General features: G+C 34.2%; 1 protein-coding gene and 1 non-coding gene across 2 annotated transcripts in view; both read left to right on the top strand.

The window, feature by feature from the left end:
* IPO7 (importin 7) overlaps window positions 1–18,649 on the top strand; it is a 47,329-nt gene that overhangs the window by 25,856 nt on the left and 2,824 nt on the right. Inside the window, exons 7-24 of the mRNA XM_024757011.1 lie at window positions 1,152–1,246; window positions 1,368–1,452; window positions 3,270–3,404; window positions 4,052–4,151; window positions 4,916–4,992; window positions 5,373–5,489; window positions 8,160–8,249; window positions 8,660–8,825; window positions 9,013–9,173; window positions 10,254–10,382; window positions 12,190–12,256; window positions 12,337–12,462; window positions 12,891–12,988; window positions 14,129–14,224; window positions 14,921–15,141; window positions 15,238–15,443; window positions 16,606–16,812; window positions 18,173–18,289. Coding sequence (XP_024612779.1) covers window positions 1,152–1,246; window positions 1,368–1,452; window positions 3,270–3,404; window positions 4,052–4,151; window positions 4,916–4,992; window positions 5,373–5,489; window positions 8,160–8,249; window positions 8,660–8,825; window positions 9,013–9,173; window positions 10,254–10,382; window positions 12,190–12,256; window positions 12,337–12,462; window positions 12,891–12,988; window positions 14,129–14,224; window positions 14,921–15,141; window positions 15,238–15,443; window positions 16,606–16,812; window positions 18,173–18,289 — 2,293 coding nt within the window. The remainder of the gene's footprint in view (window positions 1–1,151; window positions 1,247–1,367; window positions 1,453–3,269; window positions 3,405–4,051; window positions 4,152–4,915; window positions 4,993–5,372; window positions 5,490–8,159; window positions 8,250–8,659; window positions 8,826–9,012; window positions 9,174–10,253; window positions 10,383–12,189; window positions 12,257–12,336; window positions 12,463–12,890; window positions 12,989–14,128; window positions 14,225–14,920; window positions 15,142–15,237; window positions 15,444–16,605; window positions 16,813–18,172; window positions 18,290–18,649) is intronic.
* LOC112407727 (small nucleolar RNA SNORA23) lies at window positions 8,393–8,576 on the top strand. The gene has a single exon (XR_003004821.1). It is a non-coding gene; the product is annotated as a small nucleolar RNA SNORA23 (small nucleolar RNA).

Below are 18,649 nucleotides of genomic sequence, written 5' to 3'. Positions count from 1 at the left end.
TTTTTTTTTTTTTTTTTTTTTTTTTTTTTTTTTTTTAAATAGGACGTTTCTTGTGTTCCATGGGAAACTAGTTTGATGTGTTATTTTCTGTACACATTTAATAGGTATAAAATACAGCTTTAAGAGTTTTCATACTTACATTCTGCACCTTTTTTGGTATAATTTGTAATCATAAACATGCACATATAAGTAAACAGTTCAGTGGGTTATGAGAGTCATATTCACCGGAGTAACCATCACCTAGAATGTTTGCTGGTGGCTGGGTCTGGTCATCCCTACCATCACCATTCTCATTTCTAGCACCATAGATTAACTTCACCTGTTCTAAAATCTAATAAAAAGGTAATTTTTTGTATCTACCTTCTTTTGCTTAATATTATGATATATTCATGTTGTGCTATGGGTAGTTTGTTCTTTTTTATTGACAAGTAGTACCCCATTGTATGGATGTACTACGGTTTATTTATTTACAAGTTGATGGACATCTGGGTGGTTTTAAGATTTTAAGATTACAAATAAGGCTGCTATGAATGTATATGTTTAACTTTATAAATAACTTCCAAAGTGGTGGTACCACCGCTCTCACTGGCAGTATATGGGAGTTTTGGTTGTTCCACAGTCTCATTTCTCTGTCTTAACTTAAAAATATGTCATGGATGTCTTAGGTCAATATATAATGAACCAATTCATTCTCTTAATGGATGTTGCATAATTAAACATCCCCTTGTTAATGAATGTTTAGTTCTTGGCAGTTTTTTCTGTTACAAATGGTTTTGTAAATGAACATGCTCATACATACATATTTATGTATGTATACTAATATTTTTGAAACTGGATTTCTAAAATGAAATTTTTCATGCCCTTTTGATTTGAACTATACTAGTTTAAGCTACTTGCCATGACTTTGATTTATATTATTTGGATCTTGACTAAAATGTTTGAGTTTAAACTTTTATAAGACTTTGAGAAAGCATGTCCTTTGTAACTAAGTAGTAAAGTGAAGTGAAGTGCCTCATATTTAAATAAGGGTTAATACTTTTCCTGTTCTAGCCATCATTGGAGGAGGATTCATGTTTTTGTGAGTCTGTTCTGAACTCACACTATTCCTTTTAGATTGTATTGTCTATCATTAAATAAATGTCTCTTTAAAGGAAACACTTCAAGTTGAAGAAGATGATAGACCTGAGTTACCATGGTGGAAATGTAAGAAGTGGGCTTTACATATCTTAGCAAGGCTTTTTGAAAGGTACACATTTCTCAATATATGATAATTTGAGTTTATTTTTTTCAAGAATTTGTTTTTTTTTTTTATAAGTGCTGATATAAAGCATTATGAAGACATGATGGGCATTTGAATGTTCTTTTAGATATGGAAGCCCTGGCAATGTTTCCAAGGAGTATAATGAATTTGCTGAAGTATTTCTGAAGGCATTTGCTGTTGGTGTCCAACAGGTAAGTCTAAGATAATTTTTCCAAGTAGAAACATGACACTATTATGTTAATTTGTCTTGCTTATTTCTAGTTTCTTTGGCATTCAAAGATTGCATGTAGCAGTCTTTAACATTTTGAACGCTGTAGTAGTTCTCAAATGTTATGGTCTCAGGACCTCCTCACACTATTAAATTATTGAGAACAGCGACAAGCTTCCATTTATGGGGGTTATACCTTGTGATATTTACTGTATTAAAAATTGAAACTAAATTTAATGATATTAAGTTATTAAAAAATAACAAACCTATTACATATTAACAGAATACATGTTTTTGTTAAAAATGTTTTCCAAAACGAAAAATTTTTAGCAGGAGGAAATGGCATTGTTACACATTTCTACTACTTTAATGTCTGCCTTAATAAAAGGCAGCTGTATACCTGTCTACCTCTGTATTCATTCTGTTTCAATTTGTTTTAATGGAAGTAAATAAAGATAATTTGGTCTCAAAGATAAGAAGTTGGAAAAGGAAAGACTTTTAATATACTTTTCATATAATTGGGGAAATTTTTGATATCACACCAACAGTTGACAATGGTATTTTCTTAAAGGTTAATTGTAATTTAGAGTTTGAAACTGTAACAATAAACATTTCATCTTCTGTTATATTGACATCCATTGCACTTTGAATGGGTCTTTTATCCATATATGATTTTATAACATACTGCCCTGGTCATTGGAAAATATTGACTTATTCAGTCTATGCCCATTTTCTAAATGTTTATAGATTTCCTTATGTAGTTTTAAAAAATTACAGTCATTAATATCACCATTGATCTCATAACTGTCTTTAAATATTGGAAAGCTGTCAGGTGGATCTAAGTAGTGGATGTAAGATTTTGAGAATTCTAGTTTTGCTTGAAAGCTCAAATTTTAACACCAGTAACATATTGTCAGTTTCCTTGGAGAGGCTCATTTTGTTCATTTTTGAGAAAAAAATCTGCCACACACAAAAGTCTAAATAATCATAATTTGTCTATCAGTTTTTCTTTCATGCTTATGATAATATTTGGTGGGAAAAGCTACTATTTCAGCTTTTCTTCCAACCATCGTACTTTGGTATGTAGCAGAAGTGCTATATGTATACTTCCCATTTATTAATATATTTCTGTTTCACTAAGGACATTCCTAAGGAAAGTTTATTCTGCGATTATGTGTCTGTAAAGAATATGATGACTGCTAGTACACTTTAGTGCCACTCCTTTGATTCATGTTAGGAACTTGAAGTTTTACCATCACTGCTTTTGTACCATCGATGCAAATGTCAACACAGTAAAAAGGGCACATAATGTTTTAGCATTATTATGAAAATAGTTTTGACCTGTCAGACCTTCTGAGAGGTCTGTGGACCATATTTTGACAACTGCTATTCTCAAGTATCAAGTTGAATTAGAACTCTTGGCAGACGTTAAATAAGTAGGTGATCCTACTTATTTGGGTAGGGTAGGATTTGCCTAGAAGCTGATTTGAACAATATAGTGCTGTCTCAGAATATTGTGGTATGTTCCACAAGTAGCATATGGTTTTCTCTTCTTCTTATACTTAATCAGAAACTAGTCCTTTGACACACAGTGTTACTTCAGTTTGTTTATTTTAAATACTTTGGGAATAAATATGGTTCTCCAATACATAATTTAAAAAATTACTTTCTTTTTAAAAGAATATGGTGGTTATTTTTGATAATGACCTGGGTAAGAAGTGTCAGATGTTTTTGCTAGCTTGTACGTGGTTAAACTTTCTATTTAAACTTTATTTTTTGATCAAAAATTTTTTTTCAAAGGTTTTATTGAAAGTGTTATATCAGTACAAGGAGAAGCAATATATGGCTCCTCGAGTTTTACAACAGACATTAAATTATATTAATCAAGGAGTTTCTCATGCTCTCACCTGGAAGAATCTGAAGCCTCATATACAAGTAATAATTTTCTATCTGAACTATTTTTCTAGAAAATGTAATAGAAATAACATTAATTACCAAAAGGTTGAAAAAGTGCATTTTTTTTGTTGACCTATGTTACTTAGTCTAGTTCTAGTAATTGTATATTAGGAAAATGATGCAACATCCTGACAAACTTTATAAAAGGTATATTGTGGATATTCAGATTATTTTTTAATCTGAACCTGTTATCTTAAAATTTGCTTTTAAGTTCTTACTGTTGGATCATGATTATAGTTTAACATGATTAGCTAACATCATGTAATTTGGAATAGGCAAAGGACTATTTCACCAAATTACTTTTGAGGCTAATTTGCTTATGTACTATTTCCAATGTAATTTATTTGCTTTATTTAGAACTGTAGGGTTTGATGGACTAAAATTTCATATTGCATTTTCTCGGAATACTTAACTGCTACCTATGTACACATGTCTTATAATGACTCGTTGCACAGAGGGTAAGAATATGTACGTTGATAGTCGATCTGAGAATGCATTAAATGCTTTACTGAAGTTTGATGTTAAGCTTTAAAACACAAACTGGAGAGTTACTTTTGTTTTAGCACTTAACGGAAATTTGAAAGTTTAAATTTGAAGACCGACTTATCTTAACTTTTAAATTGCAGGGCATTATCCAAGATGTTATTTTTCCATTGATGTGCTATACAGATGCTGATGAGGAACTTTGGCAAGAAGACCCCTATGAATATATACGCATGAAGTTTGGTAACGAATTTTCATTTTTTAAGAAACAAAGTATGTCGGTAGTTAAATTTGTATATAGTAAACCTTGAATATTAAGGCCTCATCTTAGGAACTGAAAAGGCTTCTGTTGTTTTAATGCAATTTATTCATTGTTTAGACTTTCAGGAAGCTATTCATTAGTTTTGGCATTTGAGAATGATAATCTTCATTTTTAGCAGAAACAAATACAGTAGTGTTAGTAGTTATGATTATTGGATATGCTTCTGGCACATGCCAAATCTGTTAGAAATTCAAGGTTACACCTTAAACACTAAGTGTCTAAACTATACTTTTGGATTCCACGTCAGTCATCATGTGTGTGGAAATGGAGACGACACATACTGGAAGCTAGAGTCTCTGCATGGGACTAAAGAATTGTAATTTGGCTAATGTTGAGTATTAGTCCTTCTTTGTACCAAAATCTTATGTACTTTCAGTCATTTGTACTGTTGTGACCCCATTGTGAAAATTCTCACAGTAGTGGGGTTTTGTATGAAAGAAAATAATCATTGGGAGAAGTTGATGGATTAAGACTTAATTTGTACAGGAAAGAAAAGGAATTAGGCTTTTGCAAAGTTATATGGCGATCTGGGTTTGTTTTCATGCTTGTTTTCTGTGAAGATTTAGCAAAAATTTAAGGTCCTTTTTTGTTGTTGTTACAGAGCATCATTTGCAAATTATGTGAAAATGTTTGTTGAAAAAATTGAAATTACTATTTTCTGTATAATTTTAAATTTATTCTCTAGATGTGTTTGAGGATTTCATCTCTCCTACCACTGCTGCCCAGACACTTTTGTTTACAGCTTGTAGTAAGAGGAAAGAGGTAGGTTATTTAATATGTGGATAACTTTTGCTTTAATACTTAAAATATGTTCAGATATACACTTGGTTTTTTTTTTATTTTATTGAGTGTAGTTGATTTACAGTGGTAATTTCTGCTGTACAGCATAGTGATTCAGTTACACATATACATACATTCTTTTTCATATTCTTTTCCACTATAATTTATCACAGGATATTGAATAGATTTCCCTGTGCTATACAGTAGGACCTTGTTGTTTATTCATTCTGTATATAATAGTTTGCATCTGCTAATCCCGAACATTTAGTTTTTAATGGTAGCCGTATAGGTCATTTTGTTGTCAATGTTTTAAAAGGGTTGTTTGGATATCCAGTAAAGCATACTTTTCTCTTTTAATCTAGGTACTACAAAAGACTATGGGATTTTGCTATCAGATTCTTACAGAACCAAATGCTGATCCTCGAAAAAAAGATGGAGCCCTACATATGATTGGCTCTTTAGCTGAAATACTTCTTAAGGTACTTGTGTGTGTGTGCCTGCGTGTGTGCGTGTGCGCACGCGCATGCATGCACAAGCACAGTTAGTTTGTTTTAATGACAGCAGTTGAGATAAAACAGAATTGAGGTACAATTCACATACCATATGGTTTGCCCATTTAAAGTGTACAATTTAGTGGGTTTTCGTATATTCAAGGAACTGTGCAACCGTCAACTCTAATTCCAAAGCATTTTCATCATCCCCAAAAGAAACCCTTTTATCAATCACTCCCCATTTTCTCCCAAATTTCCCAGCCCTAGCCCTAATCTACTTTTTGTCTCCTCTGTGGATTTGTGTATTCTGGGCATTTCATATAAATGGAATGATAAAACATGTGGTCCTTTCTGAGTGGCTTCTTTGACTTATCATATTTTCTGAGTTCATCCATGTTACAGCATGTGTCAGTCTTCATTCTTTTTTTATTGCCAGATAATATTCCATTGTATTGATACGCTGCATTTTATTTATCCATTCATCAGTAAGTGGACATTTGTTTCTACTTTTGGGTTTTATTAACAATGGAGCTATGAACATTTCTGTACACATTTTTTTGTGGACATAAATTTTCATTTCTCTTGGGTAATACATACCTAGGAGTCAAATTGCTGGTCATATTTTGAGAAACTGCTAGATCGTTTTCCAAAGTGGCTGTACCATTTTATACATTCATTAGCAGTGTGTGAGGGTTCCAGTTTCTATGTCCTCATCAACACTTGTTATTATCTGTCTTTTTAAATTACAGCCATTCCAGTTGGTGTCAAATGGTACTCATTGTGGTTTACATTTCCCTAATAGCTAATGATGTTGAGAATCTTTTTATATGCTTATTGTCCACTGTATATCTTCTTTGGAGAAATTTCTATTCAAATTTTTTGTCGATTTTTATATTGGGTTTTTTGTCTTTTTATTGTTGAATTGTTAGAGTTCTTTATATATTCTAAATACTAGAAACTTTTCACATACAGTTGACCTTTCAACAACACAGGTTTGAACTGTTTTGGGGTCCACTTAACACGTGGATTTTTTTCCAACAATAAATACTACAGAACTACATGATCTGCAGTTCGTTGAATCTGCAGATGCGGAATCACAGATATGCAGGTCAAATTGCAAATTAAATGCAGATTTTCAACTGCGCAGAGTGTCAGCACCCCAACCCCCTCGTTATTCAAAGATCAACTGTTTGTGGTTTGCAAGTATTTTCTGCCATTCTGTGGATGATCTTTTCACTTTCTTGCTGATGTCCTTTGAAGTACACATTTAATTTGATTTTGAAATAATGTCCTCTATACTTTTTTGCTGTTGCTTGTGCTGAAGGTAATTCTTTTTGCATATGAGTTATCTTCTTTTCATGTTGCAAGACAATTGTAAAGTAGTCTTTTTTTCTTCTCAGAAAATTGATATTTAAGGAAGTTTGTAAGCATGAATATATCCCTTCACAGCCTAGGAACATCATGCTTTTGTGGCACACATTTTCTGGTAAAGAATGGCTGACTGGATTAGATGTATGTTTAGAAACCTCACCTTAATTGTACACATTTCGTCTGACTTCATAAGATCTGAAATTTGTTTTCACTTTAAAGTTAATAAATAACTATTTCAAAGTATAAGTAAATATTTAGACAACAGTTCATCCTACTCCCAGAAACCTTGCTGCATGTGATGCTCCACTGAATTCATCACCATTAATTTGTGGGTATATTTTGTGTATCTTTCAGCTTTTCTATATCTGTCCACCCATTCTTCTCTTCGTTTATAAAGGGTAAATTACCTTTATGTGTGTGGGAATCTTGAGTGAGTTCTCACATTCAGGTTTTTGTTTTAACTTTATATTTTTAAATTTTATACTTAGAGAAAATTTGCAAAAATAGTTCCCATTACTCGTCACCCAACTTTTTCTAATGTTAACAGATAGCCGTGCCGCAATTCTCAAAACCAGGAAATTAATATTGATATGATACTATTAACTAATCTACAGACCTCTTTCACATTTGATAAGATTTCCCACTAATGTCCTTTGTTATTTGGTCCCTGATCCAGTCCAGAATCCCACGTTGCATTTAGTTATCATGTCTCGTTAGTCACTTTCGTTTTTTAAAGTGTTGTCAGTTTTTAATGTTGATCCTAATATGCAATTCAAGGAACTCTTCTTAAAAACTTGTTACCGTTTAGAAAATATCCTATTTTAAGATTCACAGGAGTATCTTTAGATATCCAGATTATTACCCTGAGAGCAGGATATTTCTCAATCTATGTTGTATTGTTCATTTAGAACCTTTCCAGAGAGGTTCTTTCACTATAATAGTTTTATATTAACGTTTTATAGTTATATTAATATAACTTTATATAAATAGTTTTATAACAAAAAACGTTTAATAAGCTAAGGAATAAAATTAACCACTCTTCCCATTACTTAAACACCATTGATGTTAAGATTTGGCATAATTGCTTTCTAAACAAATGATGTAAAAGGACTAAAAAAATGTACCCAGTGATTTTTGATAGTAATGTTTGAGAATAAGAAAATGGATGTGGATCTTGTGGTTCAAAATTCCAGAACAAATGTATGTTTTGACATCCGTAGTCATTTTTAAAACTTGTGTATCTATTTGGCATTTGAGATGATTGTATTTGGAACTTTATTTTTACAGAAAAAGATCTACAAAGATCAGATGGAATATATGTTGCAGAATCATGTATTCCCTCTCTTCAGCAGTGAACTAGGCTACATGAGAGCGAGGGTATGTTTTAAAGCTGTATTGATTTATACATTTATGTCTTGTAATGAATAACTGCTTATGTGGACTTTTATATGGAAACTTTTAAATGTTCACTTTAAAGCCATGTTTTATTCTAGACTTTTGTATAAGTCTTTAAATGGCTGCTCATAATGTGTGCATAGTTTTCATCTGTGTCTGATAGCAGTGTCTGTCTGTGTTTTGCATTCAGGTCTTGCTATCCACACAAACATCATGTAGCCAAAGAGTAAGTTGGGATCATAGTACTGGTCGAGTGTTGTGTCTTTGGACATATCTACCACTGGCCAGCCTCCAAATTCCCACACAGCACTTTGACACTAGAGATATTGTCACATGGTGGAATTTAATGTAAGATACCTATAGTAACTCACTGCATTTTTTTTTAAAAAAAGGCTTGCTGGGTCCTTCACTATTTTTGTGAAGTGAAGTTCAAAAGTGACCAGAACCTGCAAACAGCCCTAGAGCTGACACGAAGATGTCTGATTGATGATAGGGAAATGCCTGTTAAAGTGGAAGCTGCCATTGCACTTCAAGTGCTGATCAGCAATCAAGAGAAAGGTAAAGGATTTATATCTCAAAAATAGCGCAATATGCTTACACATAATTGTACAAGGCATAATCGTAGAAACTTGATATATTGTCTTCCTTTTTATTTGAAACGATTTCTTGTTTACTCTTTGGTATATATTGTGTCAGGTTTTAAGGAGTTTTAGCTGTTTGGGCCAAAAGTTTTTTTCTCTTACAGCTAAAGAATACATCACACCATTCATCAGACCTGTCATGCAGGCTCTTCTTCATATTATAAGAGAAACAGAAAATGATGATCTTACCAATGTAATTCAGAAAATGATCTGCGAGTATAGTGAAGAAGTTACTCCTATTGCAGTAGAAATGACACAACATTTGGTATGTTATTTGAACCAGTCATTTATGCATTACTTAGATTACAGTATTTTCACAGAGCTTCTGTATGTCAGGCACCATTCTAAGCCCTTGATATATATTTTAACTCATTTAATTCTCACACGATCCTATGAGGAATATTTCTATACTGAGAGAAAATGTGAGGTATAAGAAGTTTAAGTAATTTGCCCAAATTAGGAGGGGTGGGTCTGGGATTCACACCTGAGCTGTATGCCTCTACAGTGCAGAGCTGTTTACTTGTACTCACATTGCATCATGACTGCCTTGTTTGTGTGGTTTCCTGGAATGCTTTGGACCAACTGAAAGATAGATAATCGTTATAAATAGATTTTTAAAGTGAAATTTGTGTAAATAGTTATTTCGTAGTTGACCTTTGTCTATTGTAATAGCCCTGAACTTCTGAGAATTAACAACGTAAATTATTTAAGGGTAATAGAAAATATGGACATGTACCCAACAATTATCCATTCATATTCTCTATACAATGGTTTACTTGGTGCAGTTTGTATTCTTGCTAAATACTGAGGTTTGAAGAATCTAACTCTTGGTATTTGCTGTGTATATTTTTAACAGCTGATGTTGAAGTGGGTAAAGACATTTGGATAAATATAGTAGTGTTCATTAAAAGTATATTGCATTATAAAAAGCTGATTATTATGATTCCTCATAACTAATGACTTTGCTCAGTTGCTCAGTATTTTTCAAAATGATTGAATTCAATGGCAACAAAAACCTTGATGACTAGTATTTGGGCATTGTCAAATGTTAGCCAGTAATTTAAATAAAAATATTCATAATATTAAGCACTTTCTATGCCTTGCCCACAGTATCTATGGCGATGTCAGGAAAAAGAGGTCAAGTAATCTGTTTAAGGTGACCTAGTAAGTGGCAGAGCAGTACCATTGATTATAGAGCCCAAGCTCTTAAGTAATATTAGTTGATTTGGAAATGCTGATCGGTTGTGCTGTCCTAGTGAGAACATTTTAAAAATTAAAAGTTTTAGACAAAAACATGTTTATACTGCTTTAATGGCAAACCTTAATTACATTCTCTTGAATGTAGGCAATGACATTTAATCAAGTAATCCAGACTGGGCCAGATGAAGAAGGAAGTGATGACAAAGCAGCTACTGCTATGGGAATCCTGAATACCATCGACACACTTCTTAGTGTAGTTGAAGATCATAAAGAAGTAAGAAAACGATCCAGTGTTGTAAAGGTTTTAGGGAATTTCAAGCCATTCTTCATCAACTGTTCTATGCTTTTTGGAGGGCTCTGACTTACCTATTCTCTGGTCATCTTCTCACATACCTTGATTTTGCTATCTATTAACTAGTACCCTTATGTAGGTACCTTACAGATATTTTAGAAGGAATAGGAAGGAGGTATTTGTATCACTGTATCTTTACCCTCAAGGCTCTGGGTTTTGGCTCCCTCTTAGGGTTACCTTTCAGATCCAAAATTATGGTGATTCCTAGGAAAACATATTCTTCCTAGTTTTCCTTATTAATAAAATTTTTTTTAGTTAGGGTATAATACATATAACATACACCACCTTAACCGTTTTTAGGTGTACATTTCAGTGGTATTAAGTACATTCACGTTGTGCAACCATCACCATCATCTTCCTAGTTTTCTTCTTTTACTATTGTCTTTTGGAAAGGTAAGCGAATTGTAATGAATATTAAAAGTGGAATTATTTAAAACATACAGAAAAGAGTAAAAAACATAGAAAACTAACCAGTACCCCTTACCCACCACCTAAATTTATTAGATTTTTAACATTCCGTGGTATATCCTTAGACTTCCAGTAAGAAAAATTTTCAGATAATGTAATTGAAACCATTAGGGCACCACTTCTTAATCTCATTTCCCTACTTCCTTCCCTTAGAAGTAAGCATTGTTCTAAATTTGGTGTTTATAATTACAATGCAGATATTTAAATCCATAAATCATGTTTTCAGATTATCTACAAACTGCCTTTTGCAACCTGAGAGTTTCAGTAAACTTTCAGATTTTTTTTGTAGATTATAATTGGAGATAGCTAGAAGCCATGAGCAATCCTATAGCTACCTTATGGTTAACAAATCAATTGCTTACTGTATTTGAAGAGTTGAAGATGTATTGAGTATATGTATTCGAAATGGATATCCTGCTTCTACATCTGATTAGTAAATTTTTTTTTTTTTTTTTTTTTTGTGGTATGCGGGCCTCTCACTGTTGTGGCCTCTCCCGTTGTGGAGCACAGGCTCTGGACGCGCAGGCTCAGCGGCCATGGCTCACGGGCCCAGCCGCTCTGTGGCATGTGGGATCTTCCCGGACCGGGGCATGAACCCGTGTCCCCGCATCGGCAGGCGGACTCTCAACCACTGCGCCACCAGGGAAGCCCCTGATTAGTAAATTTTATCTCATTTCCTCTCCCCCACTTTTTAAACATTCTGATGACTTCCAGGGATTTGGGATCCAGTTGAGGACCATACTGACAAAAGGGGAGTGTGTATTTTCTGTCTATCTTGTATGACTTGGGGGCCTAGCTCACTGTTATATAAATGGAGGTGGCTTAAAAATTATTGGGAGTGGTAGGAATAATGCCTTATTTTAAATAATTTTTCAGTAAGCTACTGATTTACATCTCAATTACACTCTATTATATCTGGCCTGAATTAATCTATGTTTACACACAAAAAGACTTTAGTCTGCAGGATGATGTGGCTCCTTTATTTTCATACTTACCTGCATTTTTCCAGGAAATTTTTTTTTTCCTTTACTTTATAGATAAACTATGCATGTTCTTTCTTCGTCTCATTGTAATGGTGTTTCATAAATTTCATACCCATATTGATTCATAATTTCATAATATGAGTCATTTCGAAACAGGTTTAAAATATTAATTTGTTCACAATATTGACTTTACATTGAAATGCATTGAATTATTATACATTATTTAATAATTCATTCAGTGTGCTACAATTCCATATGATTTTTTTCTTCTCTTTTAGATAACCCAGCAGCTTGAAGGAATCTGCTTACAGGTCATTGGAACTGTTTTACAACAGCATGTCTTAGGTATATATCTCTGATTGTGTTAAGAATACACTACTATTTCATATGAGCAAGCGTCCTAATGACTCAGTATTCTCTTTTAGAATTCTACGAGGAGATCTTCTCTTTAGCACATAGTTTGACATGTCAACAAGTGTCTCCACAGATGTGGCAGCTACTACCTCTGGTATTTGAGGTTTTTCAGCAAGATGGCTTTGATTACTTTACAGGTAAGTCAAGTCATCATAGAAATACTATGGATTCCTCCCCATTTGTATTCAGTTTTAGTGTATCACTTGAATACAAACTTTTGAATATTCTAAGTATTTTGTTGTTTGGATAAGTTATCAGTAGCAGTTAGTGCTCAAAGATGACCCATTATACATTTTGATTTAGTTATCACTTGAGATTTTTTTCTTTAACACAGATTCTTACCTTCTGCCCCTTGTCAGTCTTCTTTGTATAATCTTTAACTGCTAAATATGAAGGAATGCACTTTAATAATAGCCTCATTTTTATGTTTAATTATAAGTGAATAATTAAAAGTGAACTTTAGGGACAGAACATTCAGACTTGCTTTTTTTTTTCTGAGATTTTTTTCAGAAACACAGCATATATGTTAGTAAAGATACTTAACTGATGCTTTTTATTAATACAGATATGATGCCTCTGCTTCATAATTATGTAACAGTTGATACAGACACACTTCTGTCTGATACCAAGTACCTTGAAATGATATACAGTATGTGCAAAAAGGTAGGTCACTTTTAGTTAATATAAGCATGTGAGGCTGGTGCTATAAAAAGTACAAAATTGTGAAGAGACGTGGTACCACATTATGGTGAACATATTATACGGGTCTGACAGAATAAGAGCTTTAATAGTTATAAACTGAAAATGGCTTTGATTTCTAGATCTCTCAGTAATGGCTTTGACAAGTATTTGTTTTATGTCTGCCCTCTGACATTTAATCGGAGTTATAAATGTTTGGGTTTGGGGTTTTTTTAAATAAATATATTTATTTATTTATGGCTGTATTGGGTCTTCTTTGTTGCGTGTGGGCTTTCTCTAGTTGGGACGAACTGGGGCTACTCTTTGTTGCAGTGCATGGGCTTCTTATTGCGGTGGCTTCTCTTGTTGCGGAGCACGGGCTGTAGGCGCACAGGCTTCAGTAATTGTGGCTTGCAGGCTCAGTAGTTGTGGCGCCAGGGGCCAGTTGCTCCGTGGCATGTGGGATCTTCCCGGACCAGGGCTCGAACCCGTGTCCTCTGCATTGGCAGGTGGATTCTTAACCACTGTGCCACCAGGGAAGTCCCAACACCAGGCATTTAAAAAATGATTTCACTTTACGAAGTTTTTAGATGTGATTGTCCTCATCGATGTCATTCCTTTCTGAACACTTAGTCACAAAATAATCATCTAGTTATTTTATTATTTATTGCCAAATTATATTGTTTATGTTAATACTCTGGGAACAGAGATGTCTATACCATCTATTTTCCTATTCCAAAACCCTTATCCTTAACCCTTACATTCCTCTAGTGCTAATGAGCACATCAAATCCATGATTTTATTTCTTGTCTGGAAACAGCCTTTGCCATCAACAGATTGCCTCTACTTCCTGCTCATCTCACTCTCCATTGTCAGTATGTTTTTAGACATAGCGGTTGTCAACTTGCTATGGTCCAGAATGGCACTACATGGGATGTGCTTTGATTATGTAGACCAGTATTACAGACGAATAACTCCAAATCCTATGGGTGCTTTAGACTATAGTCTGTACAATGACTATTGCAGTCACTCATATTAATTAGAATACCTTAAATACTTCAGCAGCTACAGACTGATTCAAGGTTTTGTGACGCCTCCTTGCAGTTTATATTTTGTATTGATCAGGTTCTTACAGGAGTTGCAGGAGAAGATGCAGAATGTCATGCAGCAAAATTGCTAGAGGTCATCATTCTGCAGTGCAAAGGGCGTGGCATTGACCAGGTCAGTGAAGCTATTAATGATTCGTGTTGGGAGGATTCAGAGAGGGAATCTTTCCCTTCACTTTTTCATTTTGGGCATTTGTTCTATATATTTTGTATGTTGTTTATTATGACACCTAGATAACATGTTAAAATTGTTCATTTAAAATTTAACCAGTATTTAATAATGATTGTATATTTAATATGTATGGAAATATGACTGGCAAGTTTTATGGCTACTTGTTATGCAAGGTAAGTTTTGACAAGATTTTTTTTTTAAGTATATTGTGAGAGTATTGTTTGCCACACTATCACTTTGCAATAAGATAGATTTAGTCATTAAATTTCCATGGTGAATTTCAACGGGACTTTGAAAATCCATCTTTATTGAGACATAGTTGAAAGATAACGTTGTATAAGTTTAAGGTATACGGTGTGATGAGTTGATAAATGTTTATATTACAAAATGATTACCACAATAAGGTTAGTCAGTAGGGATATTTTGAATCCAATATTGCTATTGTGGTGGGGCTCTAATAGCTCAGTGAGGACCAATTTTTCTCTAAAATTGGATTTCCCACTGAATTGGCTCAACAGTAAAAATTGGATCATTTAATGGAAGGGGGGTTAGTTGAGGCAACAAGAAAGTTAATATGGGTGGGTAGTTAACGGCTGCATTACTTACAGTTTTGGAATGTTTCGCTGTCTTTCTCTACAGTGTATTCCCTTATTCGTGGAAGCAGCTTTAGAGAGACTGACAAGAGAGGTGAAGACAAGTGAACTTCGAACAATGTGCCTGCAAGTTGCCATTGCAGCTTTGTATTATAATCCACACCTACTTCTCAACACCTTAGAAAATCTTCGCTTCCCTAATAATGTTGAACCAGTTACAAATCATTTTATTACACAGTGGCTTAATGATGTTGATTGTTTCTTGGGGTAAGTGACATATATTGGATCTTTATTTACTTTGTAAGGAACTCTGCAAAATCTTTTTTAAAGGAAAATAAGGAAATATTTTATTTTATTTTTTAGGCTTCACGACAGAAAGATGTGTGTTCTGGGCCTATGTGCTCTTATTGATATGGAACAAATACCACAAGTTTTAAATCAGGTTTCTGGACAGATTTTGCCAGCTTTTATTCTTTTATTTAATGGATTAAAAAGAGCATATGCCTGCCATGCAGAACACGAGAATGACAGTGATGATGATGATGAAGCTGAAGATGATGATGAAACGGGTAAGGGATTTGCAATGGAGGCAGCCAGTCTTATTACCCAGTTAGAAATATCACTGGACTTGTTGTTTTCGCCCTTCTCCTAAAGAAATGTGGGATCATAGCCAAATGCTTTCATGTTCATTCATTCACAGAACTAGAGTGTAAGGTCCATGAAGGCAGGAACTTTCAGCTGTATCACCGTTATGTAAAGCAGTTCTAGGCGTATATAGTTCCAGTGTTGGCAGGTTTTTTTGTGTGTTCTTATATATATTTTTTTTTTTTTTTTCCGCTGTGTTGCATCTTTGTTGCTGCACGTGGGCTTTCTCTAGTTGTGACGAGTGGGGGCTACTCTTTGTTGCAGAGCACAGGCTTCTCATTGCGATGGCTTCTTTTGCTGTGGAGCATGGGCTCTAGGTGCGCGGGCTCAGTAGTTGTGGCTCACGGGCTCTAGAGCGCACAGGCTCAGTAGTTGTGGCACATGGGATTAGTTGCTCCACAACATGTGGGATCTTCCTGGACCAGAGATCAAACCCGTATCCCCTGCATTGGCAGGCGGATTCTCAACCCCTGCACCACCAGGGAAGCCCTGTTGGCAGGTTTTTAGTGTTGGTAAACATCTGTCTATTAGTGCTAAAATCTAGCTATATCTACACTGTAAAATTAAGTTAATTAGATGTTGGCTAATACATTTCACCTGTAAGACAGTATAGACTACAAGAATATAAACTGATAGGATGTTGTTTAGAAGAAATTATTGTAAAGGTTTCAAAATATAACACTTGCCATTTTTGTCTTTTTATCATTTACTATCTTAGCCAGCTAGGCTTTAAAAAAAAAATCTCATAAAAGGTATTCTGTGGATATAATAAACTATTTTACTGTACTGTTGGTATTTGATTTGGTATATACCATAAGTCTCAGCACACCAAGTGCTGGTTCTCATATTATGCAGTCCTTTTTCAGACTTCTAGTACTAACAGTTGTGGTTAGTTTTCTTAGATTTCTATGAGAATTTTTTTTCTGTTTATTGCTGAATATGTATTTAAACACCAATTCCTGGAACTCTTCCTTGAATTTATTCAGTTATGATTTGTAATTCACCAATAATGATCACTGTCACTGAGTTACAGTGAGTAACAGAATATTCCAGTGTTAAGAAGAGCACCTTTTTATGACTTGGCAGAGGAACTGGGGAGTGATGAAGATGATATTGATGAAGATGGACAAGAATATTTGGAGATCCTGGCTAAGCAAGCAGGCGAAGATGGAGATGATGAAGACTGGGAAGAAGATGACGCTGAAGAAACTGCCCTGGAAGGCTATTCCACGATCATTGATGATGAAGATAACCCTGTTGATGAGTATCAGATATTTAAAGCTATATTTCAAAGTAAGTTAACTTGTTATATGTAATTCAGATAGCTCCATATGATCCATTTTCCTGAATCAATTTGTTCTTATTTACGTCTGCCCCTTAAAGAAGGGGTTTTGGGTATTTCAAACCCAAACGAAAATGTGATTTAGGATTGTTAGGCAGAGTAACCAAAGTTACTTCTACTGTTGCCTTAGAGATTCAGTGTATTTTCCTCATCCTATTATTTTACTTTTATTTAGGTTGTCATTTTGAAATATGCACGTCATAGGAAAATTGTATAGTTCAAAAAGTTTATACAACGAGTTTGTTTTTCCTACTTCTAATTTCTAACCTCCCAGCTTTCCCTAGAAATATCTACTGTTATGTCTGTTTCTTATGTTTATGTATTTGTGTATCTTTTTTTTCCCCCTGGCTAAACCCATGCTTACCTGTCTGAGAATTTGACCATTTATATAACATTTATGGTCTTGGAATCTCTATTCTTTTCTCCTGTTTCACAGTGTGTGGCTACGGAATACTAGGTGCCAGTTTTTGTTTTTTACATCTGTGTTTTGAACCCAACTTAAGAAATTAGAATTGGCACTATATTTGAACATCCTTTCCCTCCAGAGTTAACTACTGTGCTATTTTATCATTCCTATGCATTATGAACGTTGATGTAGAATAAATTCTCTGATAACCAAAGCATTAATCTTCCAAGCCCATGACAAAGCAATTGTGATGCGAGCTTACAGAAACACAAGGAATTGTTTCTGAGCTACATGGCAGGCTGTAAGGATTGATTGAAGTGCCAAGAACTTACTGACTGGCTTTTGTCCATGACTTTGTATTTTGTATACTTAAACATATGTTAATCCCTAAAGGATGGTTTATTATAGAAGGCTCATCCACAGTAAATGCAATAAAGTAGAAGTAGAAAATCATGTTATAGAGAACATTTTTAACTAAATACTGCAGAGCACCTTTCTATGGAAAGACAGTACATATATCTAAGAAAGGGTTTTTTTGAATAAGCAATGCAGAAAAAAATAAGTTGCTTTAACTCTGAATCTTTTAAGGGGTTTGGGTTAACTTTATTTCTAGTTTCCCTAGTTTGTTACTTATTGTATAACAATTGGATTAGGCTCTAAATCCTTATTTACTAGAGATAAGAATTATGACTATGATTAGATTTTTGAGGCATAATGCTAAACCAGAATTTTTTTTCCCCCTGTATCTTTTTTTCACAAGTAATTTAAAATACCTTAGATTATTATTGGGAGAATATAAACTCGATCAGAATTTCAGTATTGGAGGTGGAGTAGAGGGAATAGAACAGAAAAGAACTACCAGGACTCTCTTATTGCCCTTTTTTCCCTTGTTTTCTTTTTGATAGCTATACAAAATCGTAATCCCGTGTGGTATCAGGCTCTGACTCATGGTCTTAATGAAGAACAAAGAAACCTGTTACAGGATATAGCAACTCTAGCTGATCAAAGAAGAGCAGCCCATGGTATGTTAATTGACCTCAACCCCTCTTTTTTTTTTTTTTTAATATTTATTTTTTAATTTGGCTGCACCAGGTCTTAGTTGCGGCATCGGGATCTTTAGTTGCAGCATGCAAACTCTTGGGATCTAGTTCCCTGACCAGGGATCGAACCTGAGCCCCCTGCATTGGGAGCGCAGAGTCTTAGCCACTGGACCACCAGGGAAGTCCCAACCTCAACCCCTCTTTAATGCAATTAATGACTTTGATGCAGCTTTAAAATTTAAATTAAGTAATTTAAAATTACATAAAAGCTACAGTTGTTGGAGGTGATAAGAAATTCATTCCAATCTGTAGGAATGAGAAAAGGAATTTTGGTTTTGGCCA

Source organism: Neophocaena asiaeorientalis, unplaced genomic scaffold (genome assembly GCF_003031525.2).
Source record: "Neophocaena asiaeorientalis asiaeorientalis breed wild unplaced genomic scaffold, Neophocaena_asiaeorientalis_V1.1 scaffold504, whole genome shotgun sequence".
Lineage (NCBI taxonomy): Eukaryota > Metazoa > Chordata > Mammalia > Artiodactyla > Phocoenidae > Neophocaena > Neophocaena asiaeorientalis.
Note: the sequence above shows the minus strand (reverse complement) of the source record. Positions and strands in the feature narration are given on the sequence as shown.